General features: G+C 38.5%; 1 protein-coding gene and 1 non-coding gene across 3 annotated transcripts in view; one reads left to right on the top strand and one right to left on the bottom strand.

Annotated features, from left to right (window-relative positions):
- Window positions 1-22,002, bottom strand: part of Ptprb (protein tyrosine phosphatase receptor type B) — a 100,683-nt gene that overhangs the window by 37,561 nt on the left and 41,120 nt on the right. For both annotated transcript variants that reach the window (XM_090328248.1, XM_090328249.1), the window contains 9 exons: window positions 20,339-20,608; window positions 19,201-19,461; window positions 15,714-15,980; window positions 12,495-12,758; window positions 9,616-9,879; window positions 8,856-9,119; window positions 7,327-7,590; window positions 3,516-3,785; window positions 564-827 (listed from right to left, as the gene is read on the bottom strand). In XM_090328248.1, the coding sequence (XP_090184374.1) occupies window positions 564-827; window positions 3,516-3,785; window positions 7,327-7,590; window positions 8,856-9,119; window positions 9,616-9,879; window positions 12,495-12,758; window positions 15,714-15,980; window positions 19,201-19,461; window positions 20,339-20,608 (2,388 nt within the window). The remainder of the gene's footprint in view (window positions 1-563; window positions 828-3,515; window positions 3,786-7,326; window positions 7,591-8,855; window positions 9,120-9,615; window positions 9,880-12,494; window positions 12,759-15,713; window positions 15,981-19,200; window positions 19,462-20,338; window positions 20,609-22,002) is intronic.
- Window positions 903-1,038, top strand: LOC150067217 (small nucleolar RNA SNORA70). The gene has a single exon (XR_016534647.1). It is a non-coding gene; the product is annotated as a small nucleolar RNA SNORA70 (small nucleolar RNA).

Below are 22,002 nucleotides of genomic sequence, written 5' to 3' on the forward strand. Positions count from 1 at the left end.
CTATTTGTGGTTGTCCTCACTCCATTTACTTCTTGTACAGGAAGCTGTAAGGGAATAGCTAGAATGGAGTTACCATGGGTTGTATCGCCTGTGCACAGGAGAGGAGCCAGATTCAGCTTTCACCACACCTTAGCCAATGGTTGGAGGAAAAGAGCAGGAGCCAGTGCAAAACGACACAAATGTTCATGGCTAACCAAAGATCTGATTTGGGTCAAAAGTCCTGATGGTCACAAATTTCTCTAAAGCTATGATATAGATTGGATTGAAGAGATAACTCAGGACAGATCCAGGAAGGCTGAATATATGTTGTGACCATTTCCTTGCTGTTCATTCCTTTTTTTTTGTCAGTCCTGGGCTTGAACTCAGACCCTGAGCACTGTCCTTGGGTTTTCTCAAGGCTAGAGCTCTACCACTTGAGCCTCAGCACCATTTCTGGCTTTTCTCTACGTATGTGGTGCTGAGGAATCACACCCGGGTCTTCGTGCATGCTAGGCAAGCACTCTAGCACTAGGCCAAACTCCCGGCCCTCCTTGCTGTTCATTCCTGCAGCAGTCTGGTCTTACCTGTTCTGCTGAATATGAAAGCCTCGTTAGACAGCTCCCCGCTGTGGGTGACAATCACCATCTTGTACATTCGGCCTTGAAGCAAGTTCTGGAAAGTGAAGCTTTGAACTGGTGGGTCAACTTGTGCTCTCTCCTGAAGCGTGCGGTCTGGGTTGTACAGGAAAATGTTGTACCAATTGAGCTCCCCCTCTGAGGTGGTCCAGCTGAAGGACAGGTGTCGGGTGGAGTTTTCGGTGATTCTCAGATTGGTGACAGCTGCTGGGACTGGAAAAATCAAGACATGGGAGCATGAGGTCAAGTTTTGCCGTGCTCCTGACATGGCCCAGAAGTAACACCTAGGGGGATACACTCAATCTAAAACCCATAGTCTATTTCTAAGCATGTTGGCTTCCCATGGTGGCAAACAGCAGTCTCCCAAGTAGTGCTGTCAGCTTACTGCTGGTTGTGGTTGTCCCAAGGGACCTTGGAGACAGCCCTGTGCAGTGAACCTGCATGTCCTGATGTCTGGCCAGTCCTAATCTAGGCTCGGGGTCATACTGACCAAATGGGTATGTCCATTCCACACTGTGCTAGAGAATAAGGAACACGGGATGCGAGTTCTGTGTAGGTCTGCATGGACGCTTCCTGGCTCCCCAGGGGATTTACAATGAAAGAAAGGAGGATTTGCTAAGAATAATGTGGAGGACTTTGAGGACACACAGAGCAGCTGAAAGTTGTGCATCCCCCATGGCTGTGGGTTTGAATATACTTCTGATTGTGCTTCCCTCAACAAATGGCAGACTCTGCACTCATGATGGTTTCTCCTTAATCACACCCACCTCAAATCCTACTTCTTGTCAACAAAATAGGGTCGTAGAGACTCAAAAGCAAAGAAATCTAAAGTTTGAAAATTATAGATATTAATTAAAAATATTAATTAAAATAAATATAGGGAAAGCATTTAATACAATTCAATATCTCTTCGTGCTAAAAAATAATTATGAATAATTTAGGTATAGACGGCCACTATATCAACACAATAAAGGATGTGTATATGAAATCTTTAGCCAATTTTTTATTGAGTGTAGAGAAGATAAAAATTTTCTAGTAAGACCTGGAACAAGACCAAGATATCTCTTCTTTCCACTCTGAAAATCTTAGCCAGAACCGTTAGGCAAGAGAAAGGAATAAAAGGCACCCACAGGAGTCAAATTAACCCCATGTTAAATTAAGTTAATAATCTGGTAATGAAGAAAAGGTTTACACGAGGATTTTAAAATCTGTTTGGCTTTCAGTGTTGTCCTCTGGCGATGTGGCCAAGTGTGTTAGAAACCACCTGTGTCTACCGTGCTGGTGGAGTTGTTACCGATCCCCTGAAAGTTGTAAGATAACTAGTGGTAAATTATTTTTAGGTATTTTTTCTTTGTAATTATTGTGAGTGTCTTTGATTCATGACTTCTTTTTCAGCATTTTTAAAAATGCCTTTTTATTCATTTACTTTTTTAGTACTGGGGTTTGAATTCAGGGTCTCATGGCTCTACTACTTGAGCATGCCCCAAGCCTTCCTTCTTGCTGGTTATTTTTTTTTTCCAGTCCTGGGCTTGAGCTCAGGGCCTGAGCACTGTCCTTGGACTTTCTCAAGGCTAGAGCTCTTCCACTTGAGCTTTAGCACCACTTCTGGCATAGAAAAACTATGGAATCAAACCCAGGTTTTTGTGCATGCTCGGCAAGCACTCTACCACTAGGCCAAACTCCCAGCCCCGCTGCTGGTTATTTTTGAAATGGAGTCTAGCAAACTCTTCTGCCTAGGCTGGTCTTAAACTAAGACCCTCTATATCTCATCCTCCTAAGCAGCTAGGATTATAAAGGTGAGTCACCAATGCCCTACTTGTTATTGGTTTTACATGTTGGATTTTAAACCCTACAACTTTGATAAATTTGCTTGTTATTTCTAGAATAAAGTCATGAAGAGATATTGAGTTGTATTAAATTCTTTCTCTGAATCTATTGAGATAATTATATGATTTGTTGTCATAGTCTTGTTGATGGACAACATAGTTTATTTATCCATTTATATACATTGAACCATCTTTGCTACTTTGAGGTAAATCTCACTTGGTCATGATGAAGGGTCTTGTTGACACACTGTTGAATTAAATTTGCTAGTATTTTGTTGAGAATATTTGCATGTATGCTCATTAGAAATAATGGTCTACAGTCTCCCCCTTCCCCTTTTATATATTTTTGTCTGGATTTGGTATCAAAGTAATACTGGTTTTGTAGAATGAGTTTGGAAGAATTCTCCCCATTTCAGATACAGTATTTGGAAGTTCCAGAAGAACTGGTACTAGTATTTTTTTTTTTTCTGATAGGTGATGCAGGCTCAGAGGAGGAGGTGACAGCAGTGCTACACAACAGCAGGGAATAAGAGTTATAGATTCAAGTCCAGAACTGCTCCCACTCACTGCTGACAGATGAGGCAGTGGCAGGCAACTGTGTTACCTGTGCCCAATTTCAGTTCTGACACAGTCCAAAAATGATGGAATAGTGAGATGAGAAAGTAGAGAAGGAGATATGTCAACAGATATAGTGGCTGAAGAAATACCATTGCTGGAAGGGGCCATGAGCCAAGGAATATGGCAGCCCTCTAGAATCTAAAGGAGCAATAAATATATGTCCCTGTTAATATCTGACATCTTTATTTCAGTCCCATTTTTGAGTTCTAACTTCAAAACTATACAATAATAAATGTGTGTTGTTTAGAAACTAAGTTTGGCATTGCAAAGTGACAGTTGCATAAAAAAAGAAACAGAGCCAGTTGTAAAGGAAAATCTAAATTGGTTTATGATAGGCTGCACAACGAATACAGAAGATATGGAAGCAGTATCAATCTTGCTACTATGTCAAGAAACATTATTATATACTAGTCGACAATGAGATAGCCAGTAGAAAAGACTGTGTGGTGCTAGTTACCTGTTCGACCTTCAGCTTGGGCTTCCTTGCTAAAGAGGCCTCCACTGACAGTTAGGATTTGTATCTTGTATTTCTTGCCTGGTGTTAGATCTTCAAACTTGTGCTGCTTCACAGCGGCTGGTTCTGAGGTATTACTCAGAAGGATCCCATTTTCATTTAAAAGCAGGATGTCATATCTTTCTGCCATACCAATGGATTTTTGCCAACTTACTATTAAGGAGTGACTGCTATATGCATTGTCTGTAATTACTCCCTGAACAGAGGCTGGGACTACAGAGAAACAAAAAGAAAGGAGAAAGTTCAGTTTATATCACTTCAGGTACCGTTGATGTAACACTTAAGTCTTGAATCAACAACGCATCTGTGTAGCTAAAAGGTGCAAGAATGCTAACCAAACTTAAATGCAGTGAACAGCTTGGATGACTGAATTATATATCATGTGTAGACCTTATTCCCAACACTAATTTAAGTCAAAGCTTCCAGCCTTGACTTAAGCAGTACCATGCAAAAATATTTTCTCTATAACTCTGATGTAAAAGGCAAAATAATGTGATTAGCTAATAATATTTTCCATTCTAGATTTCTTTTTCATTCTATATAGTCTCCATAGGAGGTTTCATATAATCCTGCATAATCATGACTCCTAAATGTAAACTTACTGTCCAATCTCTCCATCTGCAAATAATGTCTCTCCCTGAGTGTTTCACTAGAGACTCAACACTTAAGAACCCCAACTAGCACTCTCTTATCCCCAGCTTCTTTTCTTTTTGTTTCCAGACATAGTCTTGCCTATATAATCCAGGCTGGTATTAGACTTCCTATGAATATAGAATGCTGAGATATCATGGATGTGTTACCATGCTCAGCTCCCTCCTTCAGCTTTCTTTTCTTTTTTTTAATTTTTTATTGTAATTAATAAAAGGGTTACATGATATTTGACAGATAGAAGGTGCATTAATTCACATACATTGATACCCTTTCACATGTCTTGGTACCCATTACCCTCCCCCGCCCCCCCCAACCCATCTTGGTTTTCCCCCCTTCCCTATCAAATTTCAAACAACCAAATACAAATAAATTCAATATATCCAGGATATTGAAACAAAAGCCATATAACAAATGATTGCTGTCCTTAATGTACTATGTTGTCTCTCATCTCCTTTGCTGTCCCTTGGGTATCTCATATTGTTACAGTATCTCACTTTGTTATCTGATATATTAAATTTATTTGTATTTGGTCATTTGAAATTTGATAGGGAAGGGGGGAAAGCCAAGATGGGTGGGGGGGGAGGATAATGGGTACCAAGACATGTGAAAGGGTATCAATGTATGTGAATTAATGCACCTTCTATCTGGCAAATATCATGTAACCCTTTTACTAATTACAATAAAAAAACAAAAAACAAATAAATTCAATATATCAGATAACAAAGTGAGATACTGTAACAATATGAGATAACCAAGGGACAGCAAAAGAGATGAGAGACAACATAGTACATTAAGGACAATAATCATTCGTTATATGGCTTTTGTTTCAATATCCTGGAGGTCCTTTCAATTAGCTTCATACTATATGGCCTTATGTATCAAGATTTTGCTCTATTGCAGATCTCTTCTAGTAGAGCCCAAGGTTTCTACTGATTATAACACATGAGGGAAACCATTGAGCCTAAGTTCCTTTGAGTCTGGCTTACTTCACTTAATATGATTTTTTCTAAGTCTTTCCATATCCTAACAAGTGGGGCGATGTCATTCTTTCTGACAGCAGCATAGAATTCCATTGTGTACAAATAGCACAACTTGTTGATCCACTCATCAACTGAGGGACATCTAGGTTGGTTCCATATCTTTGCTATGGTGAATAATGCTGCAATGAACATTGTTGTGCTAGTGGATTTAATATGCCCTTGTTTCTGGATGGTTGGGTAAATGCCAAGTAGTGGAATTGCTGGGTCATAGGGGAGTTCTATGTTTAACCTTTTGAGGCACTGCCACACTGCTTTCCATAGTGGTTGAATGAGTTTGCACTCCCACCAACAGTGTAGTAGTGATCCCTCCTGGCCACATCCCCTCCAGCATCTGTTATTATTCGTTTTCCTGATCCTGGCCATTCTAACTCCTCCTTCAGCTTTCTTATTGTTTTCTATTTTTCTTATTGTTTCTATCTCTTGATCCAAGTCACAAATAGGTTGCCATTTTTTTCTGTAGATAATCGAACACAAACATAAAATGTCTGTGTCTGAAATCCTGTATTCTTTGAATTAGTCTACCTCCCTGTCTCTTAAGTTAAGAGTATCTCTGATCTACTTTACTGCAACAGCCTCTTGACCAGGACTCTTGCCACATTTCCACTGCTTCAAACTTCACACCAAACCCAGCATCTTCTAACAGCACTCCCCTGTCAAGGGCATGTAAGTAGTTCTCTGTAATTCTACAACATCTCAGCCTGGTATACAAGGCTCTTCATGTTTTGCTTCATTTACTTGCTTGTCCCAATGGCTCACATTCTTTATTCTAGCATATTAAGCAGCACAGGATTCTTAACTCTGCTAGGCTTTCTCTCCTCTCTAGGACTTTGCTTTTCCTGCTGGGACCAAATTAACTTTAAATATATATGTTTATACATAACATAATATAATATGTATATATTCATATTTATAATTATAAAATTAACTTAGATGTAACTTACATAAAGTTATAAAATTGATATATATCTAAAACCTGGAAGACTTCTTAGTCTACCTCTATGAAGCATGCCCAGCTCTTCCTTTTCCTCCTATAGCAACCTACAATTATGTTTATTTTTCATTTGCTACTTTGTATAGTTATGGTTTACTTATTTTTTTCATTTTTTATTGTAATTAATAGAAGAGTTATATGATATTTGCCAGATAGAAGGTGCAATAATTCACATACATTCACACCTTTTCACATGTCTTGGTCCCCATTTCTCTCCCCCCCACCCCCAGGTTTACTTATTTTTTAATTTAATTGTTAGATTATAATGTTCTTGAGATCAATGACTGTATTTTGCTACTGAATTCTAATTTTTGGTGCTTGAACATTTGGGCAAGACATTTATAGTACATCTATGCAAGTGAAATCGAGACCTAGAAGTCCTTAACTCTACAATTAAATGGGCATGAGAATGTATGAGAATATCACATCACAGTGGTCAGAGCATGAGGTTCAGTGCCCCTCCTGCCCTGTGAACCAAAACTTGAGTATGGTTGTAGATCTCATTTCATTTATGCTTGTAAATGCACTGTGAGTTTTCTGAGTCTTAATGTTTCTCATATGCAAGATGGAAATCATATCTTCTAATTGATAGTGTGACTTGGTGTCATTTTACATTTCTGGCTATTGCAGTCATTTATTTTTGTTTTTGCAATAACATACAAGTGATATTAAACACACAGACACTAAATTTGTCCACTTGACACTTAATCTTTAGTTATCACAGGTAAAGTAAATGATACCAATGCATTTTTTTCTTATAAACTTTGAGGAAAAGGTGAGAATTAGAAAAAACACTTCTATATTATTAAGTCTTGTTATTAGGATTTCAATAAGTCCAAAAAAGTATCCAAAAGATTTGCCATTTACAATTGTCTTCCATTTGTTAAGACAAATCTCGACGAAAAGCAGAAAATGCAAATGAAAAAGAAGATAGGCTCTTGAACTCACAGCAAAGTTTACATACACAAGGAATTTCGAGTTTGATTTGTGACTGGCTAGGCTCATTCACCATCCTGTTGTGAAGAACTGGGGCACATTGTTCAGTGGGGCCCTTCTTAGGGTGAGTGCTCACCTGTCCTCCCAACTGCATCTACCTGGTTCTTCAGGGACCCGCTGAGTGAGGTAATTGTAATCAGGTACTGTTCTCCGGCCTCCAGTCTGTGGAACGTGTGTTCAGAGATGTGCTTGGGGACAGTGTGGGACTCAATCTTCTGATTCTGTCTGAATGCTGACACCACGTATGAGTCTACATCTCCACCACCAGGGGTCCAGGTCACTGTCAAGCTATCTGTTGCTCCATTGGGAGAAATGTGAATGTTTTTGACAGCACTAGGAACTGAAAAAAAAAAAAAGAAAGGAAAGAAAAAGAAGACAAGATGAAAAGCAATCAACTTAGAGAAGAAAAACCTATAGGGAGGAAAAAAAAACTGGAAACACAAAGTTGCCATTCAGTATTGAGGGGTCATTTGATTCCAAATACTGTCAAAAAATGACAAAAATTAGCATGTAGCAGGTAGTGGTGGCTCATGACTATAATGCTAGCTACTCAAGAGGCTGAGATCTGAGGACAGGGATTTGAAGCCATCCTGGTAGACAAACCCAAACCTCTTATTAACCAGTAAGAAGGTAAGGTCAAGTGGTAGAGCTTAAGTAAAAACTAAGCAACAGCTGGCAGCTCTGAATTAAACCCCAGTACTAGCACAAAGAAAAATGTCATGCTTTTATGTTTTGCCATCTACTGAAAGAGTGTACATGAAGAAAGGTGTCAATTTTCCATTACTTTTTCTTTTCTTTTCTTTTTCTTTAAACTCAGGCCTGGGTGCTCAAAGCTAGCACTCTACCAGTTGAGCCACAGTGCCACTTCTGGTTTTAGAGTAGTTAACTGGAGATCAGAATCTCACGGGTCCTTTCTTTTCTGTCTGTGCTGGCCTTGAATTGTAATCCTCCGATCTTAGCCTGCTGAGTAGCTAGGATGTGAGCCACTGGTGCTTTTATTTATTTTTGAACTGCAGATGATGAAGGAAATGAGAGAGAGAGAGAGAGAGAGAGAGAGAGAGAGAGAGAGAGAGAGAGAGAGAGAGAGAGAGAGAGAGAGATATTATGGCAAATGAGTAGAAATAAAAGAATGGCATCAAGGGGATAGTTAGAATGCTTCCATCCCCTTCTTATTTCTTATCTATATGATGATAAACAAATTATGAAATTTTGTTTCTTCACAGTGAAAATGATAATAATGAGGCTTATAACCATCCCATACAATTGTTAATATTGAACAAAATGTAAAAATAAAATGTTTTTCTGTGAATCTTGCTCATGGTAAACTCAATAAATATGAACCATTATAGCAACATTGTTTAAAAATCTCCAAAGAAGGGACACACTCACAAAAGTTTTTTAAATTAAAATGTAAGATTCAACTCAATGTTATTTCTCCCTTACAAAGTACTTCATTATTGTTAATCTTGCTTGAACAGCATCATTACTTGTATCAAGATAACTCTCTCCTTCTTGCTATCTCTTACTCCTTCAAATCTTGGGCTACCTTCTATGCTAAATACATCCCTGTTTATACTGAGTTTCAAGCACAATGATGCAAATTACCTGTTAAGCCTTCAATGAAGGCTGACTGTTGTACATCTCCACTGATGGTCAAGACAAGAATGGTATACTGGCGCCCTGGTGTTAGGGAGGTAAACCGAAACTCTGTTGCAGTATTTACCAGGTGAAAAGGAGGAAATACTTTCATGTCATTGAAAAGGAGCTGGATCTCATACTGGTCCACGTCCCCATCTGCTGGAGACCAGGTCACGTGTAGTTCTTCAGTGCTTCTGTTCTGCAGGGTTAGATCCTTTACAGGTTCTGGGACTAGGGAGAAAAGGGAGAAGACACTTCAGGAAAGAACGCAATCAAATTTACTTATGCAATCATTTATGAAATCCCATGCAAGGTACTGGCAAACCTCTCTTTTTCCCCAAATAAATCACTTGAGCTACTTCATGCACAAACAACAACAAAAAAATTGGAAGCACTTATTAAAGTTGTGATTTTCCCTCTCACATATATTTTATGTGCTATAATTCTAAAATGAATGATGATCTCAGTTGTAAGATAAAGTGGGAAGTGTAGAATTTCAATGCATGTAATGCAAGAAGAGATGGAAGAAAAATGCAACACTGGGACTTTTTACTCTCTTACTATACTCACTTTTATCTACCAATAAATAATCTGTCATTGTAAACCATAGTTTCTCTGAATGATGTTAGATACAAGTGACACTTAATGGGAATGCAATGGATGTATCAGGAAATACAGAAAACTCAGTCCAGGCATCACCAGAGTTTTACAATCTTTTCACACTTACTTGTTCTCCCATTCCCTTGTTCGCTGGCTTCATATTGCCCACTTTTTGTACTAACAGTGACACTGTACAACCGTCCAGGGACTAGCTGATCAAATACACACTCGTTTTCTGACTTGGGAATGCTCTTGGTTTGAATGAAGTTGTGTTTGTTCTTAATGGTGACTTCATAATAATCAAAGTCGCCGGCAGCATGTACCCAGGACACCTTCAGAGAGTCACTCCTGGCTGAGTTGCTGACACTGACTCCTTGGACTTTGTCAGGCACTGTAAAAGAGAATGGAGAACAGCTGCCAACACAGGGATTCTGAGAGAACAACTGATCATAGATGGCAAACGAGGGGAGTAAAGAAAAAACAACTAGATATTCTCTGTACATTAAAAACAAACCAACAAACCAACCTCCCTTCAGCCTCCAGACCATAAGGCTCTGAAGAGAAAAAATTGTTCAATTAATCAGAGTGGTTAAATAGATGTCCATTAAGTGATCCTGATGAACACACTGTAATCCTGCCACTTGCCTGCACAAAATGTTATGTGTAAGACAGAGAATGTTAAACGCAGGAACTAAATATGTTTAGTATGAACATGGTGAAGATAGTAATAATTGCAACCAATCTTAGAGACTCTAGATGTGATTAACAAAGAAATAACCCAAAAGAAAGTTGGAAGAAGAAAAACACCATCTGTTTAATTAAGATATACAGAAGTGACCCACATCATTAACCTCAAGGAAATACTATGAAGATCATAGTGAAATAACATTTTCCATTCCTTTGACCAGCAAAACTTTATAGCCTTGTAAAATCAAATGAGGATGAAGAGGGAAATGTTATATAATAGCCAATAATTTTCTTCCTGTTGATTCAAAACACACAAAAAATATGGATTTCTTGCCCTTCATATCAATCACAAAATGAATTAATTTCATCAATATGACAAAAGAAAAATCTGTTTCCCCGAAGATGACATACTACATTTAAAAGACAACTAAAAAAACTTTTTAATTATAGTTTTAAGACTAGACATGGATGCAACAAAACGATGTAGGATGAAAGCAAAGGAGAGATGAACATGAGTCAAGACCTTGGGATAGATATCAGAGGTGATAGACATTATTGTATAAATCCTAGATCTAAGCATTTTTATGCACATCCATCTATCTATCTATCTATGTATCTATCTACCTACCTATCTACAAAGTAGATGTCTATACAATGAAAGTGATAATCACTGCATTATTTCTGACCCAAGGACATTTTTTGAATGATGACTGCAGTTTTGTACACCTGAGGCTCTTCTCCACAAGCAAACAGCTCTATGGACCTAGTTTTCCCCCACAAGCAACAATAAAATAGCAGTTTTAGTTTGGGCCATCTAAGTTACATTTTCCACAATGTTTATAAGTTTCATTAACACCTTTTGTTAATTTATTAATTATATTCACATAAGAACATTGCTCATCATAACAGGAGATGTTGTGTTTTTCTTCCCTCTAAATATCTAAAACTAATTAGAGTTGAGGTATCAACTCCAAGTTCATGCCAGTAAAAGTCACATGGAAGTCCTGATTGTGACTATCAGCATGATTAGGATGTAGATGATAAAATGGAGGGATAATCTCTCTGTAACCCTGACAAGGCTCTCAAGTATGGCCCTGAAAATAGTCAACACTTGACCTTGGAGAAGCCATACTTTCTGGGAATTTGTCTCCAAGTGAGAAGATAGGAATAATAGCTCATTTCAAGGGTTAATTCAATCCAAGCATTCTGTATCGACGTAAAGCAGTAATTCTTAACTTTTTGGGGGGGGGTGGGGGGAAATCACAGAAACTACAAAATTTGAAAGCCCTGGTCTGTTTCTATGCCTCTGTCTCTCTGAAGAAATGTACATGCTTTCCCATTCCTTACAACTCCATGGCTAATTTTATAGTTCTGAGTCCACCCATGGGCCACCAGAGGGAAACCTCATTCAGGTGATTTCTGATTATCCAGTTAGCACACATTTGCTGTTTGTCTACTAGACCTCGCACTTTGTGCTAGGTGGTAGGATGGTGCCAATTGGCTCAGATCTTCATGGAAAAAGAAACGTTCTCATATGCAAAAATCAATCCAGAACTCAGTAGGAAAGACATGACAAACTATCCATGTCAACCTTAGCAGCAATCTCAGCCATATGCCCTAGAAAGCATAAATGCTAGCTGTCTACATTTAGTGTTTTTCTGGCACATCAAGGGTCTGATATTCATTCACTAAAATTTTTGCTTTCTAGTCTTAGAATTACATAGGTACGCACATGGATCACCTTCTGTGAAAATGTCTTGACCAACATTATTTTTCAGGAAGGATTTTAGAATAGAGAGAATGAGACAGACACACACACACACACACACACACACACACACACACACACACACACACAGAGGAATAGAGTGAAAAAGAGACAGAGAGTTTTGTAGGCTCTGCAATGAATTAGAACTAAGTTCACCTCCAGGATATTAAACCTGCTGGTTGTTTAACAAGGGAAATAGTTGGGTAAATATCTTAATCTTCCTGAACTTGGTTTCCCAATCTGCAAAGTGGGATTCATAATGACTATATCAACTAAGAAATTTTGAAAGGTTGGCTACTTAATACATGCAAAGCTAGGTTCCAAGGACCAAAAATACTTCCTAGTCAGAAATGCTTGTTGCATTACTTGATTATCATATGAATTCTAGTGACAAAAAACCTTCCTGTATGGGTTAACAGCAGGAGATTCTTGAGCCCCAAAGACACCATAACATTTTTGTCATCTCAGCTTCCTTTCTTCCTGTCTCCCTGGAGTGTCCTAAGCCCCAGCTGGTTGGTTCTTAGGAAGCCCCGAGTTTCCCATATTCTTACCTGTTCTCTCTTGGCTGAAGGAATGATTTTCATATTTGCCACTCCTGGTAGCTATGGTCACATTGTAGAGGCGGCCTGGGGTGAGGGAGCTGAAGGAGCATTCACTGACAGATTTGGCAATGATGAGGGACTGAACCACTGTGCTCTCATGGGATAGTGTTACCACATAATTATCCACATCTCCTGGGGCCGGCAGCCAGGAAACGCTGAGGTAGTCATTTCGACCAGAATTGTTCACCGTCACTCCACTCACACTAGAAGGAACTGTGGTTTAAAAAAAAAGGAGGGATTAAAAGACAGGAGCACACATTCAAAAGTTCAAATGAGGGCCGGGAGTTTGGCCTAGTGGTAGAGTGCTTGCCTAGCATGCGTTAAGACCTGGGTTTGATTCTTTTGTACCACATACATGGAAAAAGCTGCAAGTGGTACTGTGGCTCAAGTGGTAGAGCTCCGGCCTTGAGAAAGTCCAAGGTCAGTGCTCAAGCCCTGAGTTTAGCTCCAGGACTAGCAAAAGAAAAGTTGAAGTTATTTATTGGTGGGGGGGGGGGGAAAGAGCATAAAAAAATAGAACATCAAAGACTAAGGAGAATTAATCTGATTATGGAGATCAACGAAGTGTGAGGCTTTCACTTCAGCCACTAGAATCTGTGTGCTTCTCTCAGAACGCTAAGCAAGGTGAAAATTCAGAGAGGTCTTTGGATGTCTCTTAAAAACAAGCATGCAGCTATTGCATCTTTATGGGGTTGCTATTTTAAGTGAAGATATTTTTATGTGATTATGTCAGTAATATCCCTAGAGGAAAGAGAACAACACGTTTTTAACAGTTCAAATGGATCAACTTGAAGCAAAATCACCAATAAAACAAAGGTGTTGGTGGGAAAAGGTAGAGTATGAAATAGCTTTTCTAAAGATGTTGGACTCTGGTATGTCTTCCATCTTCTGGGATGAAATCATTCCCGGGTAGTTTAATAGCTAGCACCCATTCCAGGTACCTGTTTTCCTTTTGCAAAGCATTTTCTGCCCTCTAGTGGTAAGAAACAAGTAAAAGTCTAGCCTAGATGCAAGTTAAATCTGCTCCTGTTATGGTGATAATGGCCTGGTCTTTCTAATGTCAGTCCTAATGTTGTCTTCTATCAATTATAAATCATTGCCATCAACATTTACTGATAACCTACTCAGTGCCAGATATGCAAAACTGGAAAGGGATGAATAGCCTCAAGGAGTTCTCTGGCTAGAAATATAGAGATGGCAAATCAGGAATTGTGGTATTGAAAATTATATAGGTATTGAGACTAAAGTATCTCGTAATCAGCCGTTAGTGAATATCAGAATAAAAGTTCACATTATGTATGAACTGCACTACTTTTGAAAAGAAAATCATAGTAACATCAGCTGATTATTTTCATGCAATTGTCACTTTGTTATAAGTATCACATATAATGGACAGACCTAGGCTAAATGGCTGTGAGACTCAATCTAACAGTGCTCTGAGTTTGTAAATTAAGACTCAAAGTCTACTTCACACAAAAAAATTACAAGTAGGAATCACAGAACAAAAATAGAGCAATGCTGCTAATGTTCTACATAGGTGGACAATTCCTAGATACAAGGTTATCTTTTTAGCCATAAGATATATACTAGCTTATTTCTTCCTTTCCTTTTTTCTCCCAGAATCCCTAGCTTGTTTAAAAATAATTTTGCGTGTTTTTGCAAAACCTCTGGAAATACTGGCAACGTCTACTACTAATGTTTAATTAGAAAAAAATACAATGTCTAACTTGACTGGTACAAGTTAATACAAAGGTTTTTCCTAATGCAAATGGAATTTACTGGGAAATGGATGGATGCACAGCTTGCCTCTTCTCAACTTTTTTGATTTCCAAACCAAACTTTTCAGTCCTCTCCATGCCCGCCCACCTATACTTGTGGATGGTGTCAAGAGCCAGTAAAAATGGAAAAAAGAATGGACACAACTACAGAGCATCCTATTGAGCAAGAGCAGTCGAGTTGAACAAACAAAATACATTTTCACTTACATATGGAAGCAAGACCCCAAAGACCTAAAAGCCATTTGCATATGTAACCATATATATATATACACACATATATACACACATATATGTGTACATATCAATATTGATGGGCATGCATGTTCTAGGCAGGGTGTGCCTGGGGGAAATGTAATGCAAATGACAAATATTATGTGAAATAACATAGTATATTATTATGATGATGCATTTTCATTACATTAGGCAGAAAATCATATTTCCCTCTTTGGTGTCACCCCTCTGGCCCTGTTTGACTAGTAATATTCAAGTCAGAAGCTTTATAGCGGATGTTATTGCTTAATGTTGCTTATAAAAACATATGAGACTTTATGCAAGAGCACTGGCGCATGTCTATAGTCCCAGCTAAGAACTAAGAAAGGGTGAATGACTTCAACTCAGGTCATTCTAGGCAACACAGCAAACCTCTCTCTCTCTCTCTCTCTCTCTCTCTCTCTCTCTCTCTCTCTCTCTCTCTCTCTCTCTCTCTCTCTCCCTTTCCCCCTCTCTCTCTCTCTTACTTGAAAGCGATATTAACTCAACTTTTGACTATGTGAATTGATCAGAATCTTTCTGTTTTGAAGCCAAGAATGTGAAAGAGAGTGGACAATATCTCATTACATGTGTTAAGGGGGACATAAACATTTCAAGATCAATCAGCTGAAGGAGAGGGTAAGTTTAGACATCAAGTGATTATCATGCCACTGTGAAACTTCATCTTGGTCAGGGTGCTGGTAGTCCATACCTATAATCCAAGCTACTCAGGAGGATGAGATTTGAGGATCATGGTTTGAAGTCAGCCCGGGCAGAAAAGTCCCTGTGAGACTCATCTCCATTTAACCACCAGAAAACCAGAAGTGCTGTGTCTCAAAATGGTAGCCTTGAGGAAAAAAGCTCAGGGACAGTGCACAGGCACTAAATTCAAGCCCCACACCAAAAACAAAAAAAAAAAAACCAAAAAAAACCCCAAAAACAAACGAGTTAATCTAGGAGTTCTGAAATGTTTGTTGGATACTTTCATGGAGTTCAGAATTATCTCCACCCTCAGCTTTCACTGCATTTCATGTAGTGTGCGGATGCTGTTGAAAATGGACTTTCAGGAAGGGGAGGGGCGGCTTTCAGGACAGTTGAAATGTCATTTGAGAGCCAGGGGTGTCCATGAGGTGTGTCTTACCTGTTCTTCCCTCTACCACCACTTGCCGGGAAGCGATCCCTCCACTCACCGAGGTCACCACCACGGAGTAGGGGCTGCCCGGTTTGAGCGAGTGAAAGCTGTATGTGCTGGTGTTCCTGGGAACACTTTCATTTTTGATGACCACATTCTCATGGATCAGTAAGACTTGGTAAAATTCGATGTCTCCCTGTGCTTTGGTCCAGTTGGTAAACAGACTGTTGGTCATTCCTTGATTGGCCACGTGCAAGCCAGTAACTTGAGCAGGTACTGAAACAGAAGAGACAGAGAAATAAAGCACATGATACCAGGTTACCCTCAGCGTGCATGAGAAAAAGGGGTCAGGAATGGAAGCTAACTTGAAAGTGCTAAGAATCAATATTTGTTCTCTTTTTGCCACCGGCTCTCTTCACTCTGTTTCCTGCGCCACATGGAGAAAGCTTGTTCTATTATGGCCCTACTACTCTGATAAGTTATACGTTTCTTTGATTATTTGAAATAGTAAAGAAAAAGGGGGAAAGATGATGGTGAGGGAGGTGGGGGGACAAAAACATGAGAAGGGGTATCAGTGTGGGAGAAGTAATGTACCTATTATCTGGTGAATGTAACTGTAACCCCTCTATACCTAACAATAAAAAAGTTGCTCCTATGGAAGCTCTTAATAAATTAAAATGATTTAAAACCTCAAGGTGACATGACACATGCACATATTATTTTATATTTATATTATATTATTTTATAATTATTTGATATATTATGTTTTTATATTTAATATTTGTATTTAAGTACTTTGAATGCCAATACTTTACATATTAACTTTTTTATTGTCAGGATAATGTATAGAGGTTTTACAGTTACATTCATCAGGTAGTAGATACAATACTTCTTATACATTGATACCCATTCTCATGTTTTTGTCCCTGCTTTACTCCCATGATCCCTCCCTTCCCTATTTCATAATAAACAAATAACCATATATACAATATGCCAGGTAAACTATTTTTACTTAAATACTAAATGCTGCTATTTTTATTTATTTATTTATTTATTTTTTTGCCAGTCCTGGGCTTGAGCTCAGGGCCTGAGCACTGTCGTTGGACTTTCTCAAGGCCAGAGCTCTACCACTTGAGCCTCAGCACCACTTTCGGCTTTTTTCTATGTATGTGGTACCGAGGAATCGAACCCGGGTCTTCATGCATGCTAGGCAAGCACTTTAACCACTAGGCCAAACTCCCGGCCCTAAGGCTGCTATTTTTAATATGAACATATTTGTTCCCTCTTGACAAGAACTACTTGAGCCCATGGCTGGGATGAGATGACAGAGAGAAACCCCTTTACCTTTATGATTAGGTTTTGGTCTAGCAAACTATTGACTCCTATATGGACACAGTCTCAAAAAAACTATTATTATAAAACATGGAAATCCTACAATAATATAATAAACTATATCATATAGAAAAATAATGATTATAACTGCTAAATGCCTACTATGTGCCATTCTGTGCTAGATGATATAGAAAAGTTATATTATTTGATATTCATCCAAAGTTAATTTTCTTCCTCCCTTTACAAATGAGTGCAACACAAGTACTTTTTGTTTCTGTCACAGGGTGACAAATCAGCAAGTTGGGATCCACCATCATATGTGTGTAATCCTTTAAACCTGTAACATCTTCTCACTAGAAAACTCTTGCCATTTGCAACTTGTTCATTAACCAGTCTTATACACAGACATGAAAATTGGCACTCCCTTGAAATATATTTCTCTTGGTGCCTCCTCCTTGGCTTATAGTAATCAGACAAGTCTACCATCCTCTTTAAAAGTTCATTTACTTTTAGATTAAGATACAAACATATTCATTTAACATGCTTACTATCTATGGATCAGCAGATGGCGCACCAGTTTTAAATTTTATAGGGAAAGTAAAATAACTGCAACAACGGAAACAATCGTGGGAAAATAAAGGACAAAGTTGAAGGATTGAAAGCACTGGATTTCACTTGTAAGCTATATGTAGTTAACAAGACAATAAAATATTGGCAAAGAGCAGATGAACACATTCACTGATGGAATGGCACTGACATTCCAAAGACCAGTAAACATAGAGTCAATTATTTTCTTTTTACATACATGCATTTGCATACTATGGAGAAAGGAATTTCCCCAATAAAACCCCAGAACAATATTTCCAATGTGCTAAGATAAAATAACTTTGAACATAAAACTGAAACATAATTTTTTTTTCAAGGGCTAGTGGAATAGCTCAGCGATATACAGAAGTCTCTAAGGTTGTTTCTCAGCACCACCAACAACGAACAGCCAAAAACCAAACAACTTTGAAAGATGAAAGACTTAGAGCTACAGAAAGACATCTCTAAAACAAAAGCAGAGAGATAGCACTCCTAGAAACTCACAAAGAAATCTGAATCATGTCCTCTAGAACGAAGAACAATATAACTCAAATGGAACTTTTGAGATACAAAAAGTAACGATGAAGAAAAACATGGTAAGTTGGTAGACAAATGTAAAGACCTCTGGACTATATAGCGTGATTACAATATATTTTGTGGAGTTTCAAAGGCAAAAAAATATAATATAGGGTAAAAATAGCATATGAATCGGAATGAGGACTGTGGATGAAGGCACTACTTCCTGTTTTGCTGAGCAAGAAGGAGAGCAACTCTGAGACAATAGTCTGACATTACATCTCTCCACCTGTTGGTGTCTGTAGCCATGAACTCCCCTTCCAGGTAACATGGAAGGAGAATAAGCGCTGCTCCTCTCCAGAGCCTAATCTTTGTTTTGTGGTGTAGATGCATCCCTTTTGCCTACTCACAGAATCACAGTGCTTTTTACCTCTCTTTACCTCATTATTATCTAGTCTTCTAGCTTACTGCCATCAGCATAGGACATGCTATTTCTTCTATAGTTAGAAAATAAGAATCTTCTTTTCATTCATTCTTCTTAGTACCGATTTCTCTATTTTCTTTTCTTTTTCTTTTTTTTTTTTTTGCCAGTCCTGGGCTTGGGCTCAGGGCCTGAGCACTGTCCTTGGACTTTCTCAAGGCCAGAGCTCTACCACTTGAGCCTCAGCACTACTTCCGGCTTTTTTTCTATGTATATGGTACCGAGGAATCGAACCCGGGTCTTCATGCATGCTAGGCAAGCACTTTAACCACTAGGCCAAACTCCCGGTCCCCGATTTCTCTATTTTCTTTGCAACAGAACTTATTGGGAAGAGTATTCACTATTTTATTTCAATTGTAACAAAATAAACCCAAGCCAAATAAAACCAAAGAACTAATAAAGAACCGAATTTCATAAAACACAAACAAAACCAAAACACAACAGAAAGAATTAAAAAAAAAAAACCTAACAGGTACCACACAGAATTGGCATAGCAAGAACTTTATAACCATTTGTAAAATGCATGTTAAATAATTTAGCAAGCAAAAGACTATAAAATTGAACATTTGCAAAGATAATCACCTGTTCTTCCTTTTACTGAAGAGGAATTTTTTAAGTCTCCACTAATACTGGTCACAGTAGCAGTGTATTTTCGGCCAGGCATCAGGTTCGTGAAAGTGAATTCTTTAGCATCTTTCGAGAGTGATTTGTGGATGAATACGAGGTCTTCGTCGGCGAGTGAAATGATGTATTTTTCCCATTCTGCTACAGGTGCCTGCCACATTATACCCAGTGAGGTTTCATTGGCATGTTTGACACGAAGCTGGAGGACAGCCAGAGGAACTGAGGAGAAGCAAAGGTCATTGATTGACTGGACAATCAAATGCTTATGGAATATTTCTTAGAAAGTTGTCTTCCTGAGGATATTTCTCTTCTGAATATTTATATTAGAAAAAATAAAAAAAATTAATGGAACGTCACCAGAAACTTGAATTCAAAAGAATGGAGAAGACTTTATTAGAAGAATCATTTAGTTTGATCACACACTACTTTGTTAGATCTTTCCTTATATATGCTGTTATTCAAAAGCATTTAACACAATCCTGTCATACACAAACACATAAAAGTGGAGTATCAAAGTGGAGTGAATACCCCAGAGTTATGAAAGATTAAGTGCTTCCTCTTTGATTTCTGAGCAGGCCACTGCCGGGGTCCTGAGAGGGAAATACTAGCATATGATTAAGGAATCTTTTGTGTGAGCATTCAAAATTGCTTCTATTTTGGAGGGAAGTACTTCCATTTCTTTAAAAGATTTTATTACTTAAAATTTTTTTGGGTCCTGGGGCTTGAACTCTGGGCCTGGGTGCTGTCCCTGAGCTCTTTAGCTTAAGCCTACCAGTCTACCACTTGAGCCACAGCATCACTTCCGGTTTTCTGGTGGTTCATTGCAGATGACAGTCTTACAGACTTTAATGCCCAGCTGGCTCGATCCTCAGATCTCAGCCTCCTGAGTAGCTAAGCATTCAGGTATGATCTACCGATGCCTGATGAAAGGAACTTTTGACGTTCTAATTAAATTAAATGAAGCTTTTAGGAGATCTAAAAGGCTGTGTATCATGTATCAGATTCAGGGAACAACTGGAGCATGACATTAGTGGTTTTTTGGGAGAAGGAACAAATTAAAGTCTCACCAGTCACTGACAACTTGCTATTTTCTTACCTGTCCTGCCTTGGCACCGCTCGGAATTCTTCAGATTCCCACTCTCCACAGTGACTTCCACCTCATACTGCCTTCCAGGTATGAGCCCCACATCATCTACGACATACTGCATTTCTGCCTTTCCTACAGTGGTGTTGAGCAGCACGGAAGAATCATTGAAGAGCAGGACACGATACTGGTCCCAATCTCCAGCAGGGGGCAACCAGCTTAGTACCAAGGACCTCATCCAACCATTGTTGTTGGCCTCCAGATGTCCCACTTTATCTGGAACTGAACAATGATATGATGTGAAGAGGGCACTGTTTTTAGTGCCTTTCAGTGCCTCACCAAAAGCAAGGATACTGTTACTTTTCAGGGACAAGAGTTGATAAGAGATAACAATTTCTGCTAATCAAAATATTTCTGTCCCTTCTTGATGTCTGTCGAGGACAAGTGAATATTTCTTTCTCATTTTGAAGATACTCGACACTCAAGAAATATAGACCAAAATAATTTTAGCAATACTAACAGTGATGAAACTTGCTTTAACACTGTTAACAATCTCATAATATGAATGCCATTTTTCATGGATTGTTTTCCATCCCTACAGTCTATGCTGATATTGTTTGTAATGATACTGGCATCGGTAGATATGCTGTCTTTTGGAGGAAGAGATAAAGGATGTTGTGATAGGGAAAAGAACAATTTTTTAGTCAATATGATCAGATTGTTCTTTTGCTTAGAAATGTTCTAGGTCCCTTAAATACTAAAGAAAAGAAAATGTTCAGTCATTCATTTATATTGGTGGTTCTACAGACCTTCTGTCTTCTCACTCTTACTTCTGATGGTTCTATGCTGTCACTCTCCCTCCTTTCCCAGCCCTTCCAGTAACCAGCTCCAGATACCTGCTCAACAGACCTACTGTCTCTTGGGCTCTTCCACCTCTGCATCTTGCTTATATCATTCCTTCCATCCTTCCATCTTTCCCCTCTTCGTTTGTTAAGAAGTTCACATTTTTCAGTGTGAACGTCAAGGCTATTTCCTCCAAGTTTTCAATCTCTTGAAGGGATAGTTTGTTCTTTTGTTTCTTGTGAGTTTTCTGAGAGCACAGTATTTGAAATCAAACAGCTTAGTTTAAATTCTAGTTCCCATTGCTTATTGGTTGAATGGCTGTGAACACGTCATTTGACTTTTCTGAATCTCTGTCAAATGGTCATAATAATAGAGCCTAAATGAAAGAATGGCTGCCAAGAATTCACTCAGTGCCTGATGTATAGAAATAGCAATATCACTGCCATTATTAAAAGATATTGCAAGTGTATATGTGTGTGCATTCTACAAGAGCAATTTGTTCATAAGAAAGTGCCCGTAAGAGTGAAATAACAAATATTTCAGTCTTTATGAGTCACATATGATCTGTGTCCCATCCTTTTCTTGATGTTTTCATGACTTTTAAACAAACTAGAGAAATGATCCCTGAAAAGAAATCTTTTTATAATCCTTTAAATATGTAAAACTCACTCTTGGGGCAGCAAAGAAATAAGCCATCGGCCAGGTTTGGCTAGAGGATGTGATTTTCAGAACCTGCCTTAAAGGCAACAGCATATCATTTGTCTTAACATTGTCCAAGACCTGTGACATGGTAATTTATATTATAAGTGACTAGATAATATTTAATCACATAA

Source organism: Megascapheus bottae, chromosome 2 (assembly GCF_031878675.1).
Source record: "Megascapheus bottae isolate mThoBot1 chromosome 2, mThoBot2.hap1, whole genome shotgun sequence".
Classification (NCBI taxonomy): domain Eukaryota; kingdom Metazoa; phylum Chordata; class Mammalia; order Rodentia; family Geomyidae; genus Megascapheus; species Megascapheus bottae.